The 18,714-nt window shown below is 43.4% G+C and overlaps 1 protein-coding gene across 3 annotated transcripts in view; it reads left to right on the forward strand.

The window, feature by feature from the left end:
• Window positions 1–9,159: 9,159 nt before the first annotated feature.
• Window positions 9,160–18,714, forward strand: part of stxbp5a (syntaxin binding protein 5a (tomosyn)) — an 80,771-nt gene continuing 71,216 nt past the window's right edge. For 2 of the 3 annotated variants that reach the window (XM_028397804.1, XM_028397805.1), the window contains exons 1-2: window positions 9,160–9,634; window positions 11,464–11,561. In XM_028397804.1, the coding sequence (XP_028253605.1) occupies window positions 9,497–9,634; window positions 11,464–11,561 (236 nt within the window). In that variant the 5' untranslated portion in view covers window positions 9,160–9,496. The remainder of the gene's footprint in view (window positions 9,635–11,463; window positions 11,562–18,714) is intronic. The other variant, XM_028397802.1, reaches the window with a different exon arrangement.

Genomic DNA, 18,714 nt, shown 5'->3' on the forward strand with positions numbered 1-18,714 from the left:
TAAATGCATTTGAATATTTGGCCAGAGTGCCTAACATGAATGCTTCAGTCTACACACATCCTTGGAGCACAGTGTGTGTCTGTATGTCTGTCAGGCCTCATCTAGCCAACTGCTATTTCTGCCATGTAACTGCATGAGCGAGCCAATACCTGAAAGCCTTGTTCCTGGCACAGATCATTCCCTCTTGTCTCACCAGTGTTCCCTCTTGCTCAGTTCTTCCCTCCTTTCCCTAAAACATTAGCTGTAGTTTGATGTTTTCCACATACACCTAAATCTTCTGTCTCCTCCTCCAATGTGTGTGTGTGTGTGGTTTAATGATTTGTGTCTGTTTATACGTGTGTTGCACTATTTTGTTGTCAGTGAAACAGAGGGAGGGAGAGAGCGATCCCCCAGCATTCTAATTGACAGTGACGTGTGTGTATTAACGGAAAGGCTTTTTGTTAATTGGCAGCTGTTGGCCTGTGGTTTGATGCAAATTTGTTGTGAACGACAGAGAAGCTCGCATATAACCTTGAAAACAAGGGAACAGTCAGCCATTGTGTGTCTAGAGTGTGTGTGGGGTGTGATTGCGCCTGTGACTTCCCACAAGTAATAAGAAAATATTTGATTCTTAAATGGACCCACATAGAGGGATGATGAAATTAACTGAAATTAGATACACATTCCCCGAGTGGTGTGGAGACTGCGGTGGATCTTTAATTCACTTTCCGTCCTGGAGGTAATAATTCAAGAATGCCTTGATCAATTTCTTTGCTGTGGCTTTCCTGAATGACAAAAGGGCATTCTTAGTCATGGGAACTTCTTGTCTTTTATTTCCTTCTTTTTCCAGAATAATATTTGTATCAATTACTTATATGCAGTTCCTTCCTTTTTGTCCCTTTATTATCCTGCTACATGCTAAGTTTTTCATCATATCAGTCTCACACTGGTGAGATCACTGGCTGCTGAAGTGAATAAAGAAAATCTTAAGGGATACACTGACATTAATTGTCAATCATGGAAATGCTTAAATACATGCTGTAAAATCACTCACGAGTAACAAAGATCAGCCGCACGTGTCACATGAAGACCAGAACTAGAACTTGAGTGAGACCTGTCAACATTGCTGACATCAAGTCAGCAGTGTGGAGTTATTTTAGGCTCAAAGAAGGAAAAAAAGCAAACCAGTAAGCGAGCCATTTGTGTAATGCAAGCGGGGGGTAGCAGCAACACTGGGAGCTTCAGTATTGATGATAAAAACTGCACAGCTTAGAACAACAGAATATTACTTTGATCACACCTCACATCTTGTTAACCTGCTGGTGCTAGATTTCAAAAACAAGGTCTTAAAAAAACAGTAGGATAATGTCTGCACCTCTAAAGCTAGTAGTACTTCATCCTCTGGCATAGCCAAACCTTCAGCTGCAGATTTAGGAACTTTTTTAAAGGTTTTTACTTATGATTATGTTATATTACTTATGGTTTTTACCTATGTGACCCACCATTGACTGTAAATTAGATAGACAACATGACCCACGATTGATGCTTAAACATCTCAATTGCCCCCTAGTGGCTGGCTGCCTCCCTCATATTAATAGATGGACGTGGACCAAAGTAAAAAATAAAATGCCGTCTATCTGTATATATAGTTTATGTGATACACCATCGCTAGATATAGGAACAGCATAATAATGCAGTTATTAGGCTTCGGTAACTACATGGGCCTTTACTTCTTTAATTATACACCCACAGCTTTATCTTGTCTAAATAAAAGTCCTTTGTGCATAGAATATGCAATGTCCTTCAGTTCTTTATGTACCTTACCCTCACTTTTACCTAGCTCCTCCATGCATATGTGTTTCTCCATACATACAAAAAGCACACATGCAGACACACAAGCAGCTGGGTGGATACAGAGCTGTTTGGCTTTTTGACTCCTCCTGCTACAGCATTGTTGCATTGTTGTTGCTTCCTCCTTCTGGGACCAGACGCCTCTAGAGGTCCATCCTCAGAGGCTGCTGTGCTGATAAAAGACAGAGAGAAGCCTGCGGTGTCAAGGCTAAGACTTAGCTCAGACGACAAGGAGCAAAGGGCCAAGCCTTTATGTTGACAGAATGATAGCAGTGAGGGGGAAAAGGTGAGGGCTCACAGATTAATGCCAAGGCTTTACTGCAGTAATCTAAGCCCCCTTGTAACGCTCTCTCTAATGCACACACACTGACACACACACTGACTGTAGCCAACGTGCTACAGACTTGCAGACATAGAAATGTAGAGCTGTAGTTGCAGCTTTATTTTGTAATCTCTCCCCTACTTTACCTTGATTTGGCTTCACTCTCTTTTTATCCAATATGAGTTCGTAGATGTCCACAAAATCTGCAACATTTCAGATTTGTAGGTGTAGAAAGAATCAAGTGCTGAGCACAAGGTCATCTTGGCCAAAATCAGAAGCTGTCTTTAGGTGACAGGAGACCAAATCATCCATAAGATGTGTGCTATTGTACCTTTAACTGATGAACTTTGTAATTGCATCTTCTTTATTTCCCTGTGGCCATCACTTATCAATGTCTGAAAGACCCTCCCTAACCTGCCAGTTAATACTTTGTAGCCTGTTCCTCTTTGAAGGTCAAACCGAGTCAATATTTAAGCAAGGCTGAAGAAGCTCATGTTGAGGTTGATCTAGATAAAGTGTGAGCCGGGTAAGAGTATTTGCATGTGAGGGCACGTCTCTATATGTGTGTACTGTACTCTGCTCTTCTCCTGAAGCCCCTTTTGGATATTTCAGAGGCAGCTACAGCACTTTTGCTGGTTTTAAAGTTGCACGTCCATAGCTATTATAGAGAAGTCCTCATGATTGTCAGGCCGATTTAACTGATGTAACTTCCTGTTGTGCCACAGTCTGTCCAAATTGTTTATTTCAAAATATCTTTGAATAGATCATGCCAGATGTGGTGCTTTGTTTGTAAGCACAGATAATTTATTGCCTGTGTGCATCATGGTGTTGAGATACATGCATCAATTGATGTCACACTTTCAGCACTCTGGCTCAGCTGATATGTGAATGAAGCATAAATCTATAGACAGCTGAATGGAAGGATACACGCAATTTCCTTAAATAGCATCGTGCCGCCTGCTTGAATCGCTACCTAATTGCTTCGTGTTAGAGATGATTGCATTAATTCAGCAATGCACACTCGGTTTACACAGCAGAGCCGTGAGGTGTCAGGTTGCCAATAAAACAGGAGTCTAAGTTTCATCCCACTTTATTGGATTGTGCAGTAGCCTTTGCCAATCACAGGGGATAACTGTGCGGCTTAATTTACCATCAGAGGCTACAGGATGAGAGGAGTCCTCATAAGACGGCTCACCATCACACAAATGTAGCCCTTGAGGAGAAAGAAATTAACTTTCTGAGCTGGATTTCACAGCATCCTTGTGTTTAGCATCGGATTTTCTTATTCATGTTAACACATCAGGTCAAGATTCCTTCCTGGCACACTTTAATTTCTAGTCTGTGAGTAAAGAGGATGCTCAACATGTCGTACAGCAGTTCAGTGACACAGGCATGGTCATGGTGAAGTGCTCATTTGATAAAGTGTGAATTGATTAGAGCTAAAACCTACAGGGACTGGATCTGCAAGACAATCGTTGATAAGCTGCCCGGTGCTTAGCATTGATTATTGCCATCTTAGATAACAGGGCAGGAGACCCCCCCCCCCTCGGACACAGACAGACATCCCTGTATCTGTGTGTCCAAGAGATGCCTTGGGTTTGTTTGTGTCCGTGTGTATCAGGGAATAGTATAGCGACACCTGTCCAACCTGATGCCCCATAATTCATGGTAACCTTAATTGAAGTCTCCCCTCTGTTCCAACTGTTGTAGTATTGTTAACTCACAAAGTCAGTGATTCTGAATTGAGGAAGAAGAACCCTTTATTTCCCATGTCTGAAAAATCTCCAGATGACTGATTCCAGTAAACATAATTGTGGCTACATGGTGACAGCTTCTTTCTTAGAAACTGTCCTCCCTGTGCCCCTACAGTGGTAACATTGGCAATGCCCTTTCCCTTAATAGTGCTCAGCTATATTTGTGTGTGTGTGTGTTTGTGTGTGTGTGTGTTGATGGTCAGTTTATCGCCTTGCCTGATTATTGGAATTGATACCAGCTGTGCAGCCCCGAGTGGGACAAGCTGATGTGTCACGTCCATCCCCTCAGCTGTTTGCTAAACATGCCTGCACACACACAGATGCCAGAATCTGCAATTGCAGACATTTCTAGCTTGTTGAGGACATACAGCATGACCTTATGACCTTGGAGACATCATAAAACAACACATCTAAATGTTTACCTTGGGGAGACAACATGGCTGTCACTCTTCTCTTCTCTTCTCTTCTCTTCTCTTCTCTTCTCTTCTCTTCTCTTCTCTTCTCTTCTCTTCTCTTCTCTTCTCTTCTCTTCCTTCTCTTCCTCGCTCTTCCGATCTCTTCTCTTCTCTTCTCTTCTCTTCTCTTCCGATCTCTTCTCTTCTCTTCTCTTCTCTTCTCTTCTCTTCTCGATTAGGACAGTCGTGGACATAATGAAGGCTTTATGGTCTTTTTCAATTTCTCCGCCCCCCTCCATCTCCTCATCTCTTTTATCCTTCCATCAATATTTATAAGCCCCTCTGTAACCATAAGGGTTGGTGGAGGGTGGGTGAGTGGGTGGGTAGGGGGTGCGGGATGGAGGGGACATTTGCACATGTGTCATCTACACGTGTATTTGTAGGGGGCATGTTTGACATTGAAAACATCCTCCTATTTAACCAGGCAGAGACAATCAGGTGTTCCCTCAAGGGCTTTAGCTCAGTAACTTTGATCAGCCTGGGACTGCTGTGAGTGCAGTGTGCTGTATGTTTCTGTGTAACATGTTGGTTTGATATGTTTCGTCACTGTTTGTGAAGTTTTTTTTGATCTCTTGTTGCTTTTTATCACAAAGCCCCCTGCAGTATAAGTGTATATAATGATACATGTCCCATTTGTTAAGGTGCTAAACTGGTTTAAGGACACAGTGGCTGAACGCAGCAGGGAGGCATTGAGCACTAAATTCAGGTGTGCTATGATTCGCTTGATTTACTGCAGCTGTCAGTGAGGGCGGAAGGTCCTGTCCCTTCAGTCCTTCTGCATGACAGGCAGACGACCAAACTGTGCGACCTGACGTTGTCCCATGTGTCCCCCTGGGTTTTTCACTTTCACTTTTCCTACAAACAGCACAGGGCCTTTGTTTGCAATAGGGGTCAAAGAGCCCCCTACTGTGATGCTGTGCTCTGGTGCTGCACACTGAGGTAATGTGGATGGATCAGTCTTGAGAGTGTGACAAGGTTCATCCCTGTTAGGTCATCTGTAAAGATTTTAGTTGTTCCAATCCACTGGAGGTCTTCAGTGCAATTGTGCGTTACCTGTTTAATCTGCCTTGATTTGTTTAATATTAAAACAGCTGATAAAAATGTGATTATATTGCAATTCAACAAGACGCTTATATAATCAAAGAACATTCAATCCTGTGCTGTTAGATGGCATGTGGATGCACAGTATGTATACGAGGTGTTGATGCATATTCATTATCTCTATGCAAACATCTGTGTAATATATGCAAATGAGTGTGTTTAGGTAGGCGTTTTCAATTCACTGTGCAATCTGCCGTCCAACAATACACTTCACCCTCTGCTTTCCTAGTGTGTCTTCAAACAGTGGAAGTAAAAAATGTATAAAAGGTCTCTGTTCTGTGGTGTGACTGTGTCGTCTGCTAGTTTTGCTCACGTCTGCCACTGCTGGTGCACTGTCTGTTTGATACAGTCAGTCATAGACATGCGATGTTGATATAGATGTTTCTGGCTCATGTATCTCACCTCTGACCCCGGGGGTTAGCACTGGATTAGCTCATCATGAGCATGACAGGTCGATTTGCATATATTTCTGCTGTGTTGTGTTGAATGATTATAGGCAGATAATGGAAGGGCTCCAGAGGCAGGGGAGTGTGCAGATGTGATTGGTCCACATACTGTACAGCTGTCTTCTTAGTAACAACTTTATGAGTGGTCATATTATCATATTAAATAACATAATATCATATTAAAAAAAAACAACTATTAATATATGCACCCAATAGTGGACGAAATTCAATTGTCAGTCATTGCAAAACTATTATGGACTTATTGCCACATGTTACATTCAAGCACAGGAGCATTCTCAAGAAAGGATAAATGCATTTTTTTTTTTTTACTTTTTATGTAATTGGCTGTATAAGCGACAAAAGCCTGGTTTACCGGGGACCTAGGGTAGGTAAATGTAACAAGGGGTCCGCAATAGGCTTACAACAATTACAACAATAGACCTACTGAAATTGCAGAGTTGTTTATATTTCTGTAGCTCAGGCATCTTTGATATAATGTTGTAGTTTTTATTTTGAAATATTTTTTAAGCTAAATGTATACCTCTAAAGGGAACTTTAAAGGCCAGAATAAACAGGAAAAAAATCATCCCTGCTGTATCTGTAATGTGGTGAGAGTCTACACTCCTCCTGCGATCTTCCTGTGTGTTTTTCGCTGCCTTGCTCATCTTCCTTTTGCTCCCTCCAGGTGCGCAGGTTCTGCTGGGTGGAGTCATGGGTCATACTCACCTGTGTACAATCACCTGCCATCCCATCTGACATTTAAGCGCCTCCTTCCCTCTCCTCAGCGCCAGTTCTTCAGTAGTAAGCAACCAGCCTTGACTTTGCTATTCCTAGTAGTTCCTTGACTTGACTTTCATTTCTTATTTAGCCCACCTGCCACGCTGCCCAGACTTTCCTCGGCTTGGACCTGGACTCGTTTTTTCGCCCACGTGGTTGTGTTTTGTTGTTTTATTCTGGACTCATCATTATTCGCCCTAGAGGTTGTTTTTTGCTATTTGATTATTAAAGAGCCTAAGTTTACCTGCACCTGGATCTCCCTCTTTTGAGTGAAACCTAACAGTATCACAGTTTTGTGTTAGGATAACCACATCTCCTTGACATGACAATTTAGTGATTTTTACATTCCCCCTATTTACACTCTGGCCTTTAACAAAGAAAAACCCTAAACAACATTGATTAAACAAAGACATACACAAAAAAAAGACAAGAAAAGAAACACCAACAGTGGAAAACCTTATCAAACACCGCAGTCAGACAGATGAATGGCCCGGTCACAACACAATGGTGCTAAATTAAATCACTGATGTCAGTGTCACCAAAAAAAAGAAAAAAGAAAACCTCCCCTCCTACAACACACACTCACACACAAGGTCTAATAAGAGCCGCTTTGTTTGCCTCTGTAATGTATTCTGGATCAGGTGGTATCAGTGCGGGTTGGAAGGTGTGCATGGTCAATTTCAGTTCATTATGCAAATCAGTATAGCAACAATTGTTCTCAAGCTACCCTGGTATGATTACTGAATTAATAATTTGCTCCCTGCTCCTCTTCATATCTTTTTGAACCTTTTTTATTCAATAGCATCTTCATTTCCTTGATGCATCTTTTTAACATCAGTTGTGTCTCCTCAAAGGACAGCTTACATGGAGACAAATAATATAAGCATTGATTATTGCAATATGACGTCACAGTGGACATAGAAATGCTCCTATTTTTGGAGTTTTTTTTTCCAGATTAAAAACAAAATCGGCATCAGGTGTTGCTAGCAGGAGCACAAACAGCTATTACTTCCGCCGCTGCACTCCTGCCCCTGGTGCCAGCGGGCACCTGTCGAAGACGACCATGTTACCAAGCATCCCAAACAGGTGGCAACGTCAGTGTCACTCAGGCATCGAGCTTGTCAAGGCTGGTTCTTTCATCTGTGACCTTACAAACTCATACAGCTGGGGTTCTGAACTCAAGTCACTCAGCTAATCTCTGAGGGGCAACAAAACTGCTGCTGAAGTTGTCCAGCAGCTGCTCCTTGTATAGACACATAGATACTGAATAATGGTGGCAACTGAGCTGACTGCAGGAGACTAACTGACTTGACTTGTAGGAGTGTTTGTGGGTGTGAGTGTTTGCACAGAGCAAACAGACATGACCAAATACACTAAAAACATCTCAGTCTCTAAATGCTGTGCAAGAATGAAGGCTTCTGGACAAGTATATCACAAGGATGGTACACATACGGAAGGAATTCACACCCGCGATCACATCTATGGCAGTTTAGTGTCACTGAATCTGCTTGTCTTCTGAACTGTGGGAGGAAACTACAGCCTGCAGCTCATAGAATAGTGATATGGATGTCACAGCTCAGCTGTATACATCACTTTTTTGTTGATTTATGATCTGAATAATTGTTAAGTAATCATGAGATTTTTCATAAATGTAATGTTTTGCTGTTTAAAAAAAGTATTTATTTCAGTATGTCAGGAAGTGTCTGTAGCAGGGGACCTGAATGTCACACACAGTGGACTTTCCCACACCCTCTCAGAGGTCTCCTTGTTCAGAGGGAGAGAATAAATAGCAGGTAAACTGCTGGGCTGCGCCAGAAGTGAAAACAACCATTGCCATGGATACTGACACAGGCATTGCTTACTCAGCTGTTGTGTTATTTATTGTGCTGCCCCCTATACCATTCACGGATCAAATCAGCAATGCTGTGTGCTAATGATTTATAAGTTACATGCAAAATGGATTAACCGACTAAAATGTTGCTATTAATGGGATGTTTCTTTGATGACTGGCACAGCAGCGTTTTATGTTTTACTTTACATTATCATAGTTCTTAATATGGCGAATCTTCCACGCAAACACACACACGCCGAGGTGAGAGTGGACAGGGCGAGGGTGCAGTGGAAAGAACGGGTCTGAGCTCAGGTTTGTTTGCTTGTCTGTCTCCACGCACACACTCTCAACGCTGCAGCATCCTAACATCACCAGCATCGCCAGGTGCAGTGGAGCAAAACCTACTATGTGTGCGTGAGAGAGGCAGGGAGGAGGGGGGGGCGTTGTCGCTGGGGGCAGATGAAACGAGGAAGAGGGAGAGAGAGGGAGAGAGAGAGAGAGAGAGAGGGCTGGCAAGGCGGCGGGATTTGTGTTGAAGCCTGTGTTCTGTCAGACATGCGCAGGAGCGTCAGCGTCAGCAGCAGCAGCAGCAGCAGCAACACCACCGCTGCGCTGCGTTTCCGCCTTGGCTGAGCGGCGCACATACCCCGAGAGGGGAGGGCGAGGGAAGCCGAGAGGAAGAGCTGAGCAACCAACACGCAGTGGGAGCACAGGACGTACTCCGAGCGATTTACTCCGACGCACAAAACATCCCAGCCGCCTGCGTCTCCACAATTCCACGTCAAACAAAGCGACCTGTGCGGTGCGCGCCGGAGCTTTCCAGCATGGAGACTGCGCTAAAAAAAAAATAAGCACTAAAATGTGAGATTCACACGGGAAACCAGAAGCGAGAGAGCGTGTGTGTGTGAGAGAGAGAAAGAAAGTGGCCATCCTCTGTATCCTTTGACGGCGATTGAAATTCTGTGCTCTGCAGTGTGAAAATGAAGAAGTTTAACATCAGGAAGGTGTTGGACGGTTTGAAAGAGGTGTCCTCCTCCACACCATCTGTCCAAGTGGTGCCACAGGAGAACCATCTGATCCAGGAGACCCTCCAGTCCGAGCATTTCCAGCTCTGCAAGGTGGGCGAGACTGATGATTTTATTATAGCCTCCTGCTGTATTCATTACAGTCAACCCTTCTCTGTGTAGTCATGTATCATTATTATTGATAGTTTGCGTTGCGCTTATCCCATTTCAGGATACAGAAGGTGCAGGGGGGCTCTGCAGAATTATTTAATTATGATGCAGCAGCACAGTCCTCATCACATTCTGATTAAATGCGTATTTACTGTCAGGGATAGGGCAGTTTGGATTGAGGATTTTCCAAGAAATGAAGATATGACACATCCTGCCTACAATGCGCATAGACTACTGTATGGCGATAGGACAAATAAATAAATAAACACATAAGTTCCTACATGACTGCATCTTTTTATTGCGTAATGCACTGCCAATATTTAAAAGTCATTCAGTTGTATGGATTGTGTAATGTGCGTAAGACAATATTGGAGTTTTCTGTATGTGCGCATGGCATGAAGTGTCATATCGAGGGGTTGGGCTGACTTGATCCTCTCTTGCGTAATCTGCTGGGTTTGGATTAGCAAAACGATGGTTTGTGGTTGATGTGTGTGTGTGTGTGTGTGTGTGTAAAAGAGTGTGTGGCTGTGTGTTTTTCCTCACTGTGCATTTCCATTCCTTTCCTTCCCCACCTTCTCTCTCTGTCACACACTTCTCACACAGCTCCATATCTCCCATACACACACACCACTTTATCCCCAGATCATTGGTCCAGTGGGGACTGATGGCGCCTGAAGAGAGTGGGGGCCCGTTTCAAAACAATGGCCTTTCCCTCTTCTGCCTGAATTGGCCACAGCAATGGATGGGATCATTTAAACAGTGGTGAAATTTCCATGCTGCACATGCTACATCTTCCCCCACTGTAATGTTAAATCAGGGTTTCCCCACTCATGCTCTAATGGGTTGGTGCTGCCTTTTTATATACCCCACTGTGTGCTTGCTATTGATTTCATACACATCTTTAGGCCCGCATAGCTGTAATGGACTTGTTTGTAGAGCTGTATAATTATTAATAGATTCTTCTCAAATCTGAGAGGTCACATCCACTCACCTTGAGGGATATTTTGGTTTGGATGGATCAACTGAGCCTGCAGCTTTGTTAGCCACAGTGGCCTAAATGTGTCTATCAACAGCCAGACATCTGATTGAAGTGTCTGTGAACAAGACTCACTCCTTCACCTTCACTGTCTGTCTGAGCAGGAACTGGCTGTGATGTTTCTGTGCAAGTAAGGCAGGTGTCTCTGCTGCACTGAGTGCTTCTTATGTAATGTGCTTTAGCCTTCTGCCACTAAGCAAACAAATCCAAAAGCCCACCAACCGGCTGACTGATGCCATAAAACTACAGTCACACAAATACACAGAGAGAGAGAGAGAGAAGCAGGTAGACCATAGGAGGTCTCTGTGACACATCAGAACCAAATGATTTCTTTGCCATGTATTTTTATTTCCAGACTTCAGTGTAATCACGACTTCACGTGGGAGGCAGTGAGGGAAAGAAAAACGACATAAAAAGAGGGAAATAAGAGAGAAGAAGTCTCAAAATAGGCCCATGGTTATAAAAGGATTCTAAGTAGCGAGGCCAAGTATCACCCTATCATGAAGAACAGGGTAGCCATGCATATAGAAGGAACATTTGTTCTTCTCGTTCATATTCTCTTGTCTGCACAATTCCCAGGCTTTATATTTCACAACACTTTCCACATCCATCTGTGCCGTTTGTTTACCAAAATCAGGTGTGTGACATCCTCTGACAAAACAACACTCCTGCTGTGAAATGCAAATTGATTTTCTCTCCTCTTTGTTTTTCCCCATCCTTCTGTCCATCAAACCAGACCGTCCGTCATGGCTTCCCCTATCAGCCGTCAGCCATGGCCTTTGACCCTGTGCAGAAGATACTGGCCATCGGCACCCAGAGCGGAGCTCTCAGATTGTATCCTTTTTGTTGCTACGTGTGGCCTGCGGCAGCTCCTATAGGGTGTAGCTGCATCCCTGTGAGGCAGAAGCAGGTAAGTGAACAGATGTCTGAGCTGCTGATGCATGTTGGTTGGGTTTCAGTGTACTTTTAGTGTTTGTGATAGCACAAGTCCCCTTCAGCTCTGTGTGTGTTTGTAAGCTTTCTCCTTATAGTCCACGTTCCAGATGTTATCACATAAGCGGCAGACATTTTAGCTGCCTTTACTGGCACTGCCACATTGCTCACGTAGTTTTAAACCCTAAGACATCCACTAAGAGGTCCTCATTAGACCACATGTTGAAGAATGTGCTGCAGTTCAGCACAAGTGGTAGCTTGTGTCGGCTTTTTTTTGGCAATATGAGGACATTTACACAAGCAGGGACAACAGCTTGCGAAGGAATGGCACCACAGGGAGTCATATAGCTTCAGAGAACGCCCGCGAGCTCGCCTGTGTGAGGCTGCTTTTACAGGTCCTCCATGTGTTCTCTTGCCTGTCCGACAACCTTTGCCAGCTCATTACAGTGTGATGAAGAGCTGCTTGCCTGGCTGTCCCTCATCCCCACCTGCTGGCAGCCACGGTTCTGACTCAGTCTCCTTCACCTGTGCTGGAAGAGGGAGGATAAAAAAACAGAGATGCTTGGTGAGCCTGAGAGTCTCTAGAATCATGTTTCTGATGAAGACATAGCAATCTACCACATTTTCCAGTGCAGATTGTGCTGTGGTACACATGTATTAGCAGACAGGAGCTGGAATCCTTCCTCTGGTAGATACACTCTGTTCAGGCTTTTGCAGGAACTGGCGAATGAGCTTAATGGAGCTTATGTCTTGGCTTGATGGAATATTACTCCAGCTGTAACCAGTCAGCTTAAAGATCAAAATGAATTCTCCCTCCGTTTGTTTCCTGCTAGCAGAAGCTGGTCACTTTGAAATTGAATGAACACAGGAATCTCTCTTGTGTTGGAGTGATGTGGATCAGATAGTCTTATCAGAGTCGAGGGAAGGTGAATTGGGAGTCATCTATCTGTTCTTTGGTGCTGCTTCCCCTCTCTTGTTATTTTGCTGTTTTGTCAGCCCCGTTTCTTTATCTGATTTATGGTGATATAATCGTGGTGCAGATGAGGAGGTATAATGGAGGTTTCATGAGTCATATTTTTTGTGCTGTTAAAGGATGTATTTTGGTTAAGGTTTTTTGCCAGTTGCATCCCGGGAGTCCTGCACCTGATACGTATCTGTGTCCTGGAGGTCATTATTATCGCAGTTATAGTTCTCCTGGATATCTGTGTGTTTGTGTGTGTTTGTTTGTTTGCGTGTTTGTCCTGCCAGGACATGTGGCTGCACCCTTCTCCCATGGAGGATTACAGGAAGTGGCAGATCAAGGGCCTCAGCCTGGCAGTGTGGCAGAGGACGGAGAATTACAGCAGAACCAGGAGAGTGTGTGCGTGCGTGTGAGGGAATATGTGCCTATGTGTCAGTGTGTGTGTGTGCGCGCACGCATACCCTCTGAGGAGATGTCTGATCCCTTTAGCCATAAAGCCAATCACTTCTGTGATCCCCCTCAAAACTGTCCCATGTTTGATGCTCGCCACTGACTCTGCTGCTCCAGCTGGGAAGATGACAATGTGCCTTTGGTGTTGTCTGGAGGAGAGAAAGAGGGGAATAGAGAGAGAGGTTGGCAGGAAAGCCTGTGGAGAGGACAGGCCGACGGACAAAGGAGAGCAGAGAGAGCGGACAGAAAGTGAGAGAGGCAGGCTACCCCCTTTTTTGAGATCTAATGGGCAAGAATAGAATCCTTATTGATCTGTGTGTGGTAATGCACCGAGGCAGATATGCCAGAGTGCACACACACACACACACACACACACACACACACACACACACACACACACACACACACACACACACTCGGTTGTTTTCTGCACAATACCTCAGCAGCAAAAAATAAGTTGTGAAAACAGGTTTTGCTGTGCAAGCAATCACCCTGCATTAGCTATCCTTGGATTAGCTGTGTAATTTCAAATGTAAGTGTGAGTGCAGAATTGTGTTAAAACACACACATTTTTAGGGATGAGACAATGTTTCTGATAAGAAGTTGGTATAAGTCTATCTAGCTTTCTGATTCAGTCATGTTTGTTCTTTGTTTTTTTTTTTTCACTGATGCCACTTCAGAGACTCTCTGGCCTTTAGTTTACCCAGGTTACTGTTGGCAAGATGATGAAGAGGAGGCTGAACACAACAGGATGGTGTTATTGCTCCGTTTTGCGCACACTCTTGATCGACATTTCCTGCAGACTATAAACACACCGTCCAACAAAACTCCCACACTGGTAAGCTTACATTTTTTTGCGGGTGGGCACAGTGTCTGGCTCTGGTCTGTCATCTCCTCTCCTCTTCTCACAGACACTGTTCTAGCAGTTAACAATTTAGTGTTGTGTTGTTTTTTACCATTTCATAGTGACATGTGTGTATTTTCTTGGTGGTGGTGGCTCACCTCTGCATAGAGATGGCTCTGTACTGGTTGGTGGCCATGAGAAATGGCAGCACTATAACTCAGAGACTCCCTGTGAGCCAGCAAGACGCATATCAATAGATCAAATTGTCAGTCCGTGCTCGACCAGATTATCTCATCGACAGACGCAAGACATCATAAGACTCACGGAAACGAATGGGGTTGCAAACACACAGTGATTATTTCAGGATTCTGCAGAACAAACACACATTCATGCATTCACACAACGGTGGATGAGGTAATGTTAAAAGATACACATGCAAATATCGTATGTGTGCTGACATACACAATCGAGGGTTTTTGTGTGAAGCAGACACTGCTGCACACATGCTTGCAAACACACACACACACACACACACACACACACTTTGTAGTGACTGGCAGTAGCCCTGTGCAGCTTTTGGGTGGTGCACAATTGACTATGACATATCTTCAGCATTAATCTCCCATCTGATTCACTCAGTGACTACCCTGCTACCCTTCAAGCTTTGTGTGCACTCACAGGGAGACCCTACTGAGCCACCACTTCTCTGCCCGGACTACCGAACGGGAACAATTTGAAGTGTTAAAACAGAAACAGTAGCACAGCAATAGATGCTGGAGTTTCAGTAGTTTAGTTCGCACAAAAGAAAGTTGTAAGCTTGCAGTCTCCAGAGAGCTTCACAGTTTATGTGTGTGTGTGTGTTTGATTGGAATTTCAATGTATTCAGTGCATTTGAGACTTTTCTGTAGAACTGTAAAGTGAAATGAGCTCATGTTTCATAGAGCAGCTCACAGATGCCTCTAACAGCACACTGACACAATACAGAGTTATATTTCATTCGAGTCTTTGCTTTTGTGCTTTGAGTTGCATTTTCAGCATGACCAGTGCCATGCAGATCCCATTTATTTCTGCCGTAATGATAACAGATTTGGATTTTAATGAGTGATTACAGTGGCTCTCGGGCTGCTTTTCTCTGCATATCTGCAGAATCTTCACAAACGGAGCGAGAGTCGAAGCTTCCTCTCAGGTCACAGATCATTTGTTTATTCATTTATTCTCCCCTCTATTTCGTTACAACTTTATTTCCATTCCTTCTTTGTGCTTTCTCCTCATTTGGATTCTCTTTTGTAAGCCAGCCCTTCTTAGATGGGACTCGATAGTGCTGACTGGGTTCAGGTTTGTGTGTCTGTGTTTAGTTATGCAATGTGCCAGAGACGAGGCTGACTGAGACAGCAGCAGTCTCATCAAAGGAGTTAAACTGCTGCTGCCTTTGCTGTGTTGGGAGTATCTTGGGTGACTTAAGCGCATGTGTGATCGGTGCTTGCGTCTCTTTTCATATACAGTATACTGTGTGCTTTGCAGATGTCACATTTGGAAATGAAAATAATAAAGAGTGCGGCATCATTCCCTTTTTTTCTATACTTACTAGCAGAAAGATCACATTGTCGTTTATTAACCCTGAAGCATGAGGTGTTGTTAAAGCTAAGTTATCGTGGTGTTGCACAGATGGAAGCCAGGGCAGCTTAGGCTGAGCCAAAGATGAAATTTGACAGAATTCTCTATACATATTATGATAATAATGTTATTATTGTGAAATCTTTTGGCTACAGTTTATCCATGTGCCATTTCTGTGGTTAGAGGGGTAGCATATGGGGGATAAATGATTGTGAACGAGGAGCGGTATCACACAAAATCAAAAGGGATTAGTATCTCATCCCAGCTGACCTCATTTTACTTTTCTCACAAGTGGATCAAGGATTGGGGAAGAGAAACGAGAGAGAATAGCTAGAAATTAAGTCATCTTGTTGCATAAGAAGAGGCAGTTTAATGTTGTGTGTGTGTGTGTATGTGTTAAGAGCTTTTTGTCTGCCAGATGGTGTTGTTAAAAAAAATATTTAAAAGTCCCTGTGTGAGGTCACCGGAGAGCTTCCAAGATGTGGTGCTCATGTCAGTTCACTGCACATCAACTTCACACTATTGCAGGAACAAAGGATGTGTGTGTTTGTGTCTGTGCTCCATAGTGAAGTATGCTCTTAATCAAAGACCCCTTGTGCACCAGGCTTCATATTTCGTGCTCTCCAGAAGCACTCAGCACCTTCTCTTCTATCAGTTCTTAGAAATGGAAAACTAATTTTGCTGCATCAGTACCACACCAGTGCAGGCGGCTGCTCCTCTCTGTCCAGTATCCTGACAGCGTGTTTGGCTTAAGTCCGTCAGACTTGACAAGCACCAAATGGGATCTGGGGCTATAGGGTGATTAAAGCTGTGCTGCCATGTTGCTTCTCTTCAATAATTTAGTGTACATTTAACTCCAGCTTTTGCTGCCCTTGCTTCCTGTCCCTGTCTTTTCAGGAATGTGTGTGTGTGTGTGTGTGTGTGTGTGTGTGTGTGTTCAAACAAGACAGATAATTTGAAGGTTAGTTATGTTATGCCTGGTTAACGAATGCAAAAGTGCACATGAACTCATCCATGCACTGACACACACACAGTGACTCATCACAGTTCGGAAAGCCTTGTCATGTTTCGGTTCACTTGAAAACAAGATATGTTGAGGAGAGCTTCAACAGAGTGCATTTTTTCTGACCTGCTCTCCATTTTTGATTATCAATAGAAACATATGGACATTTCATGCAGCAGTAAAAATGGGATGTATACTGTAAATACATAATCTAAGCTGTGAGTTGTGTGTATATGTGCACATGCACAGGTGTTTGAGCCAAGTTATTCCCAGTAGGTGGGAGGTAGAACATGAGTGGCTCGTTGTAATCACAGTGTCATGTGGAATAGATGGCTTCATATTTGTACACAGAGAGATGCATAAATTTACTGCACTGGATGGTGATTGGCTGACTGCTTGTGGACAGACTGTGATGTAGAAGTAAAAGACTAAACTGAATCATTAGTTATTCTGTATATTATGCCCTAGATGCACAGACACAAGTGCTTAGTTTGTAAAAGTTTCAACTGTTTAGCTGGAGCAGGTACATGTTGGTTTGTTTAGGCTAAAGATAATAGAATTTGTTGCTTTAAAGGAATGATTGAAGTGCAATAAAATGACAACACATTAAATAACAATAAAAGACCACAGTGGCATGGCTAAATACTGTAGAGATCTGCAGGAAACAAACAATCATAAAGGATTTAAATGAACCCTCTAGGTGAGCCAATCAGCAGACAGGATGATTGAAAAAAATCAAAATGTTAAAGGGATTGGTGCTTTAGAACACACACATTAATCATATGATGCCCACTAAAATATGGCTGACGTCCCTGAATGTGTGCAAAATACATTCTGATTTTACCTTTACATAACAGATGAACTGGACATTTTCACTAGTGCAGTGTCACCTTATCCCAACCAGTGGCGCAAGCTATAAAAAATAAATGTCCAATGTTGAAAAATTTTGATGATCTATAGCCTCAGATATGAGCACTGTTTTTTTTTACCACGTGTGCAGAAACTGCTGTGAAGGGGGCAATCAGGGTCACACAGCACTGTGATTTATAACTGGATTTATTTCACACAACTGTATGTTCAGCAATGCCTGGGCCACCTGTGAAGACTTGGTTCCTACTCTATTGATTTGAACTCATATTGCTGGTGGGCAGTATGCCTGTGTAATGTAACAGCACTCTGACGACCGCTGTCGAGTCCCTGCACCACAGAAGTCCCATCGTGAATCAGGTTTTTAAAGTAAATACACTCTGCCCAGCCTCTGATGCAGGAGTTGTGGTACTTCACTCCACTGCTGAAATTAGCACTTATATTAGCAACGATTTCTTTACTGTCAAAATTCAAATAATCCACGCTGTCCTTTATAAATTACCAGCGTTTGCAGCTGTTGTTTGTGACTCGCCCGGAGCAGATTACTCCTTGTGCTCATAGCTGTCCTGTGACATAAATATCACTTCATTGTAGGCGTCTTAGATCCAGCGTCTAACTGAAATGTCACTGTCATTTCACAAATCATACATGACTTCCACAGAGAAGGAGCCGTATGGGATCAATTTAAATGCACTTTTAAGGTCGAAGCAGAATGTCTTCCAGTTACCTTGGTTATTCATAGTGTGGGCCAGCCGGAGGCTTGTTTAGAAATGATGTGACCACGTGCTTAGCCGCAGAAGATTTCTGGGTGCTGGGCAGAGGGGGGGGGGATGAATTTGATTCAAGCATTTTCAAAGTTAACTAACTGAATCAAAGGCTTCCTGTAAAACGCTGCATGAGCTGAAACAGAATGAATGTCTGATCAGAGGCTTTTAATCATACATATAGATGAATAAACCCTCCATGATGTTACTCAAAGGGGAGGCAGTTTTCAAGCTGACTGTAGAGGCTGTGGCCATCTTGGCAGCGCCTTTCTTTAACTCAAAGTTAGTCATAAATGGGCTAAAAGGTGGAGTGTGAGCTGACAGCTAGCACTCTTTGATGGCACCAACCCATTTTTTACGCCCCCTGTTGGTTGATATTGGCTGTAAATGTGTTTTCTTCTTCTTTAAAATGAGATTATTATGGATCGAATCACTTTTTCATTGGGTTTTAGACGGCTGCTTGAAGAAATGCATTTCTGCCTTGGCTTTATTCTTGGAATAAAAATGCAGTTTGGATGTCAGAGGTTGAGTCTGGGTGGTTTTGCTTGTTG

This window comes from Parambassis ranga, chromosome 24 (assembly GCF_900634625.1).
Source record: "Parambassis ranga chromosome 24, fParRan2.1, whole genome shotgun sequence".
Classification (NCBI taxonomy): domain Eukaryota; kingdom Metazoa; phylum Chordata; class Actinopteri; family Ambassidae; genus Parambassis; species Parambassis ranga.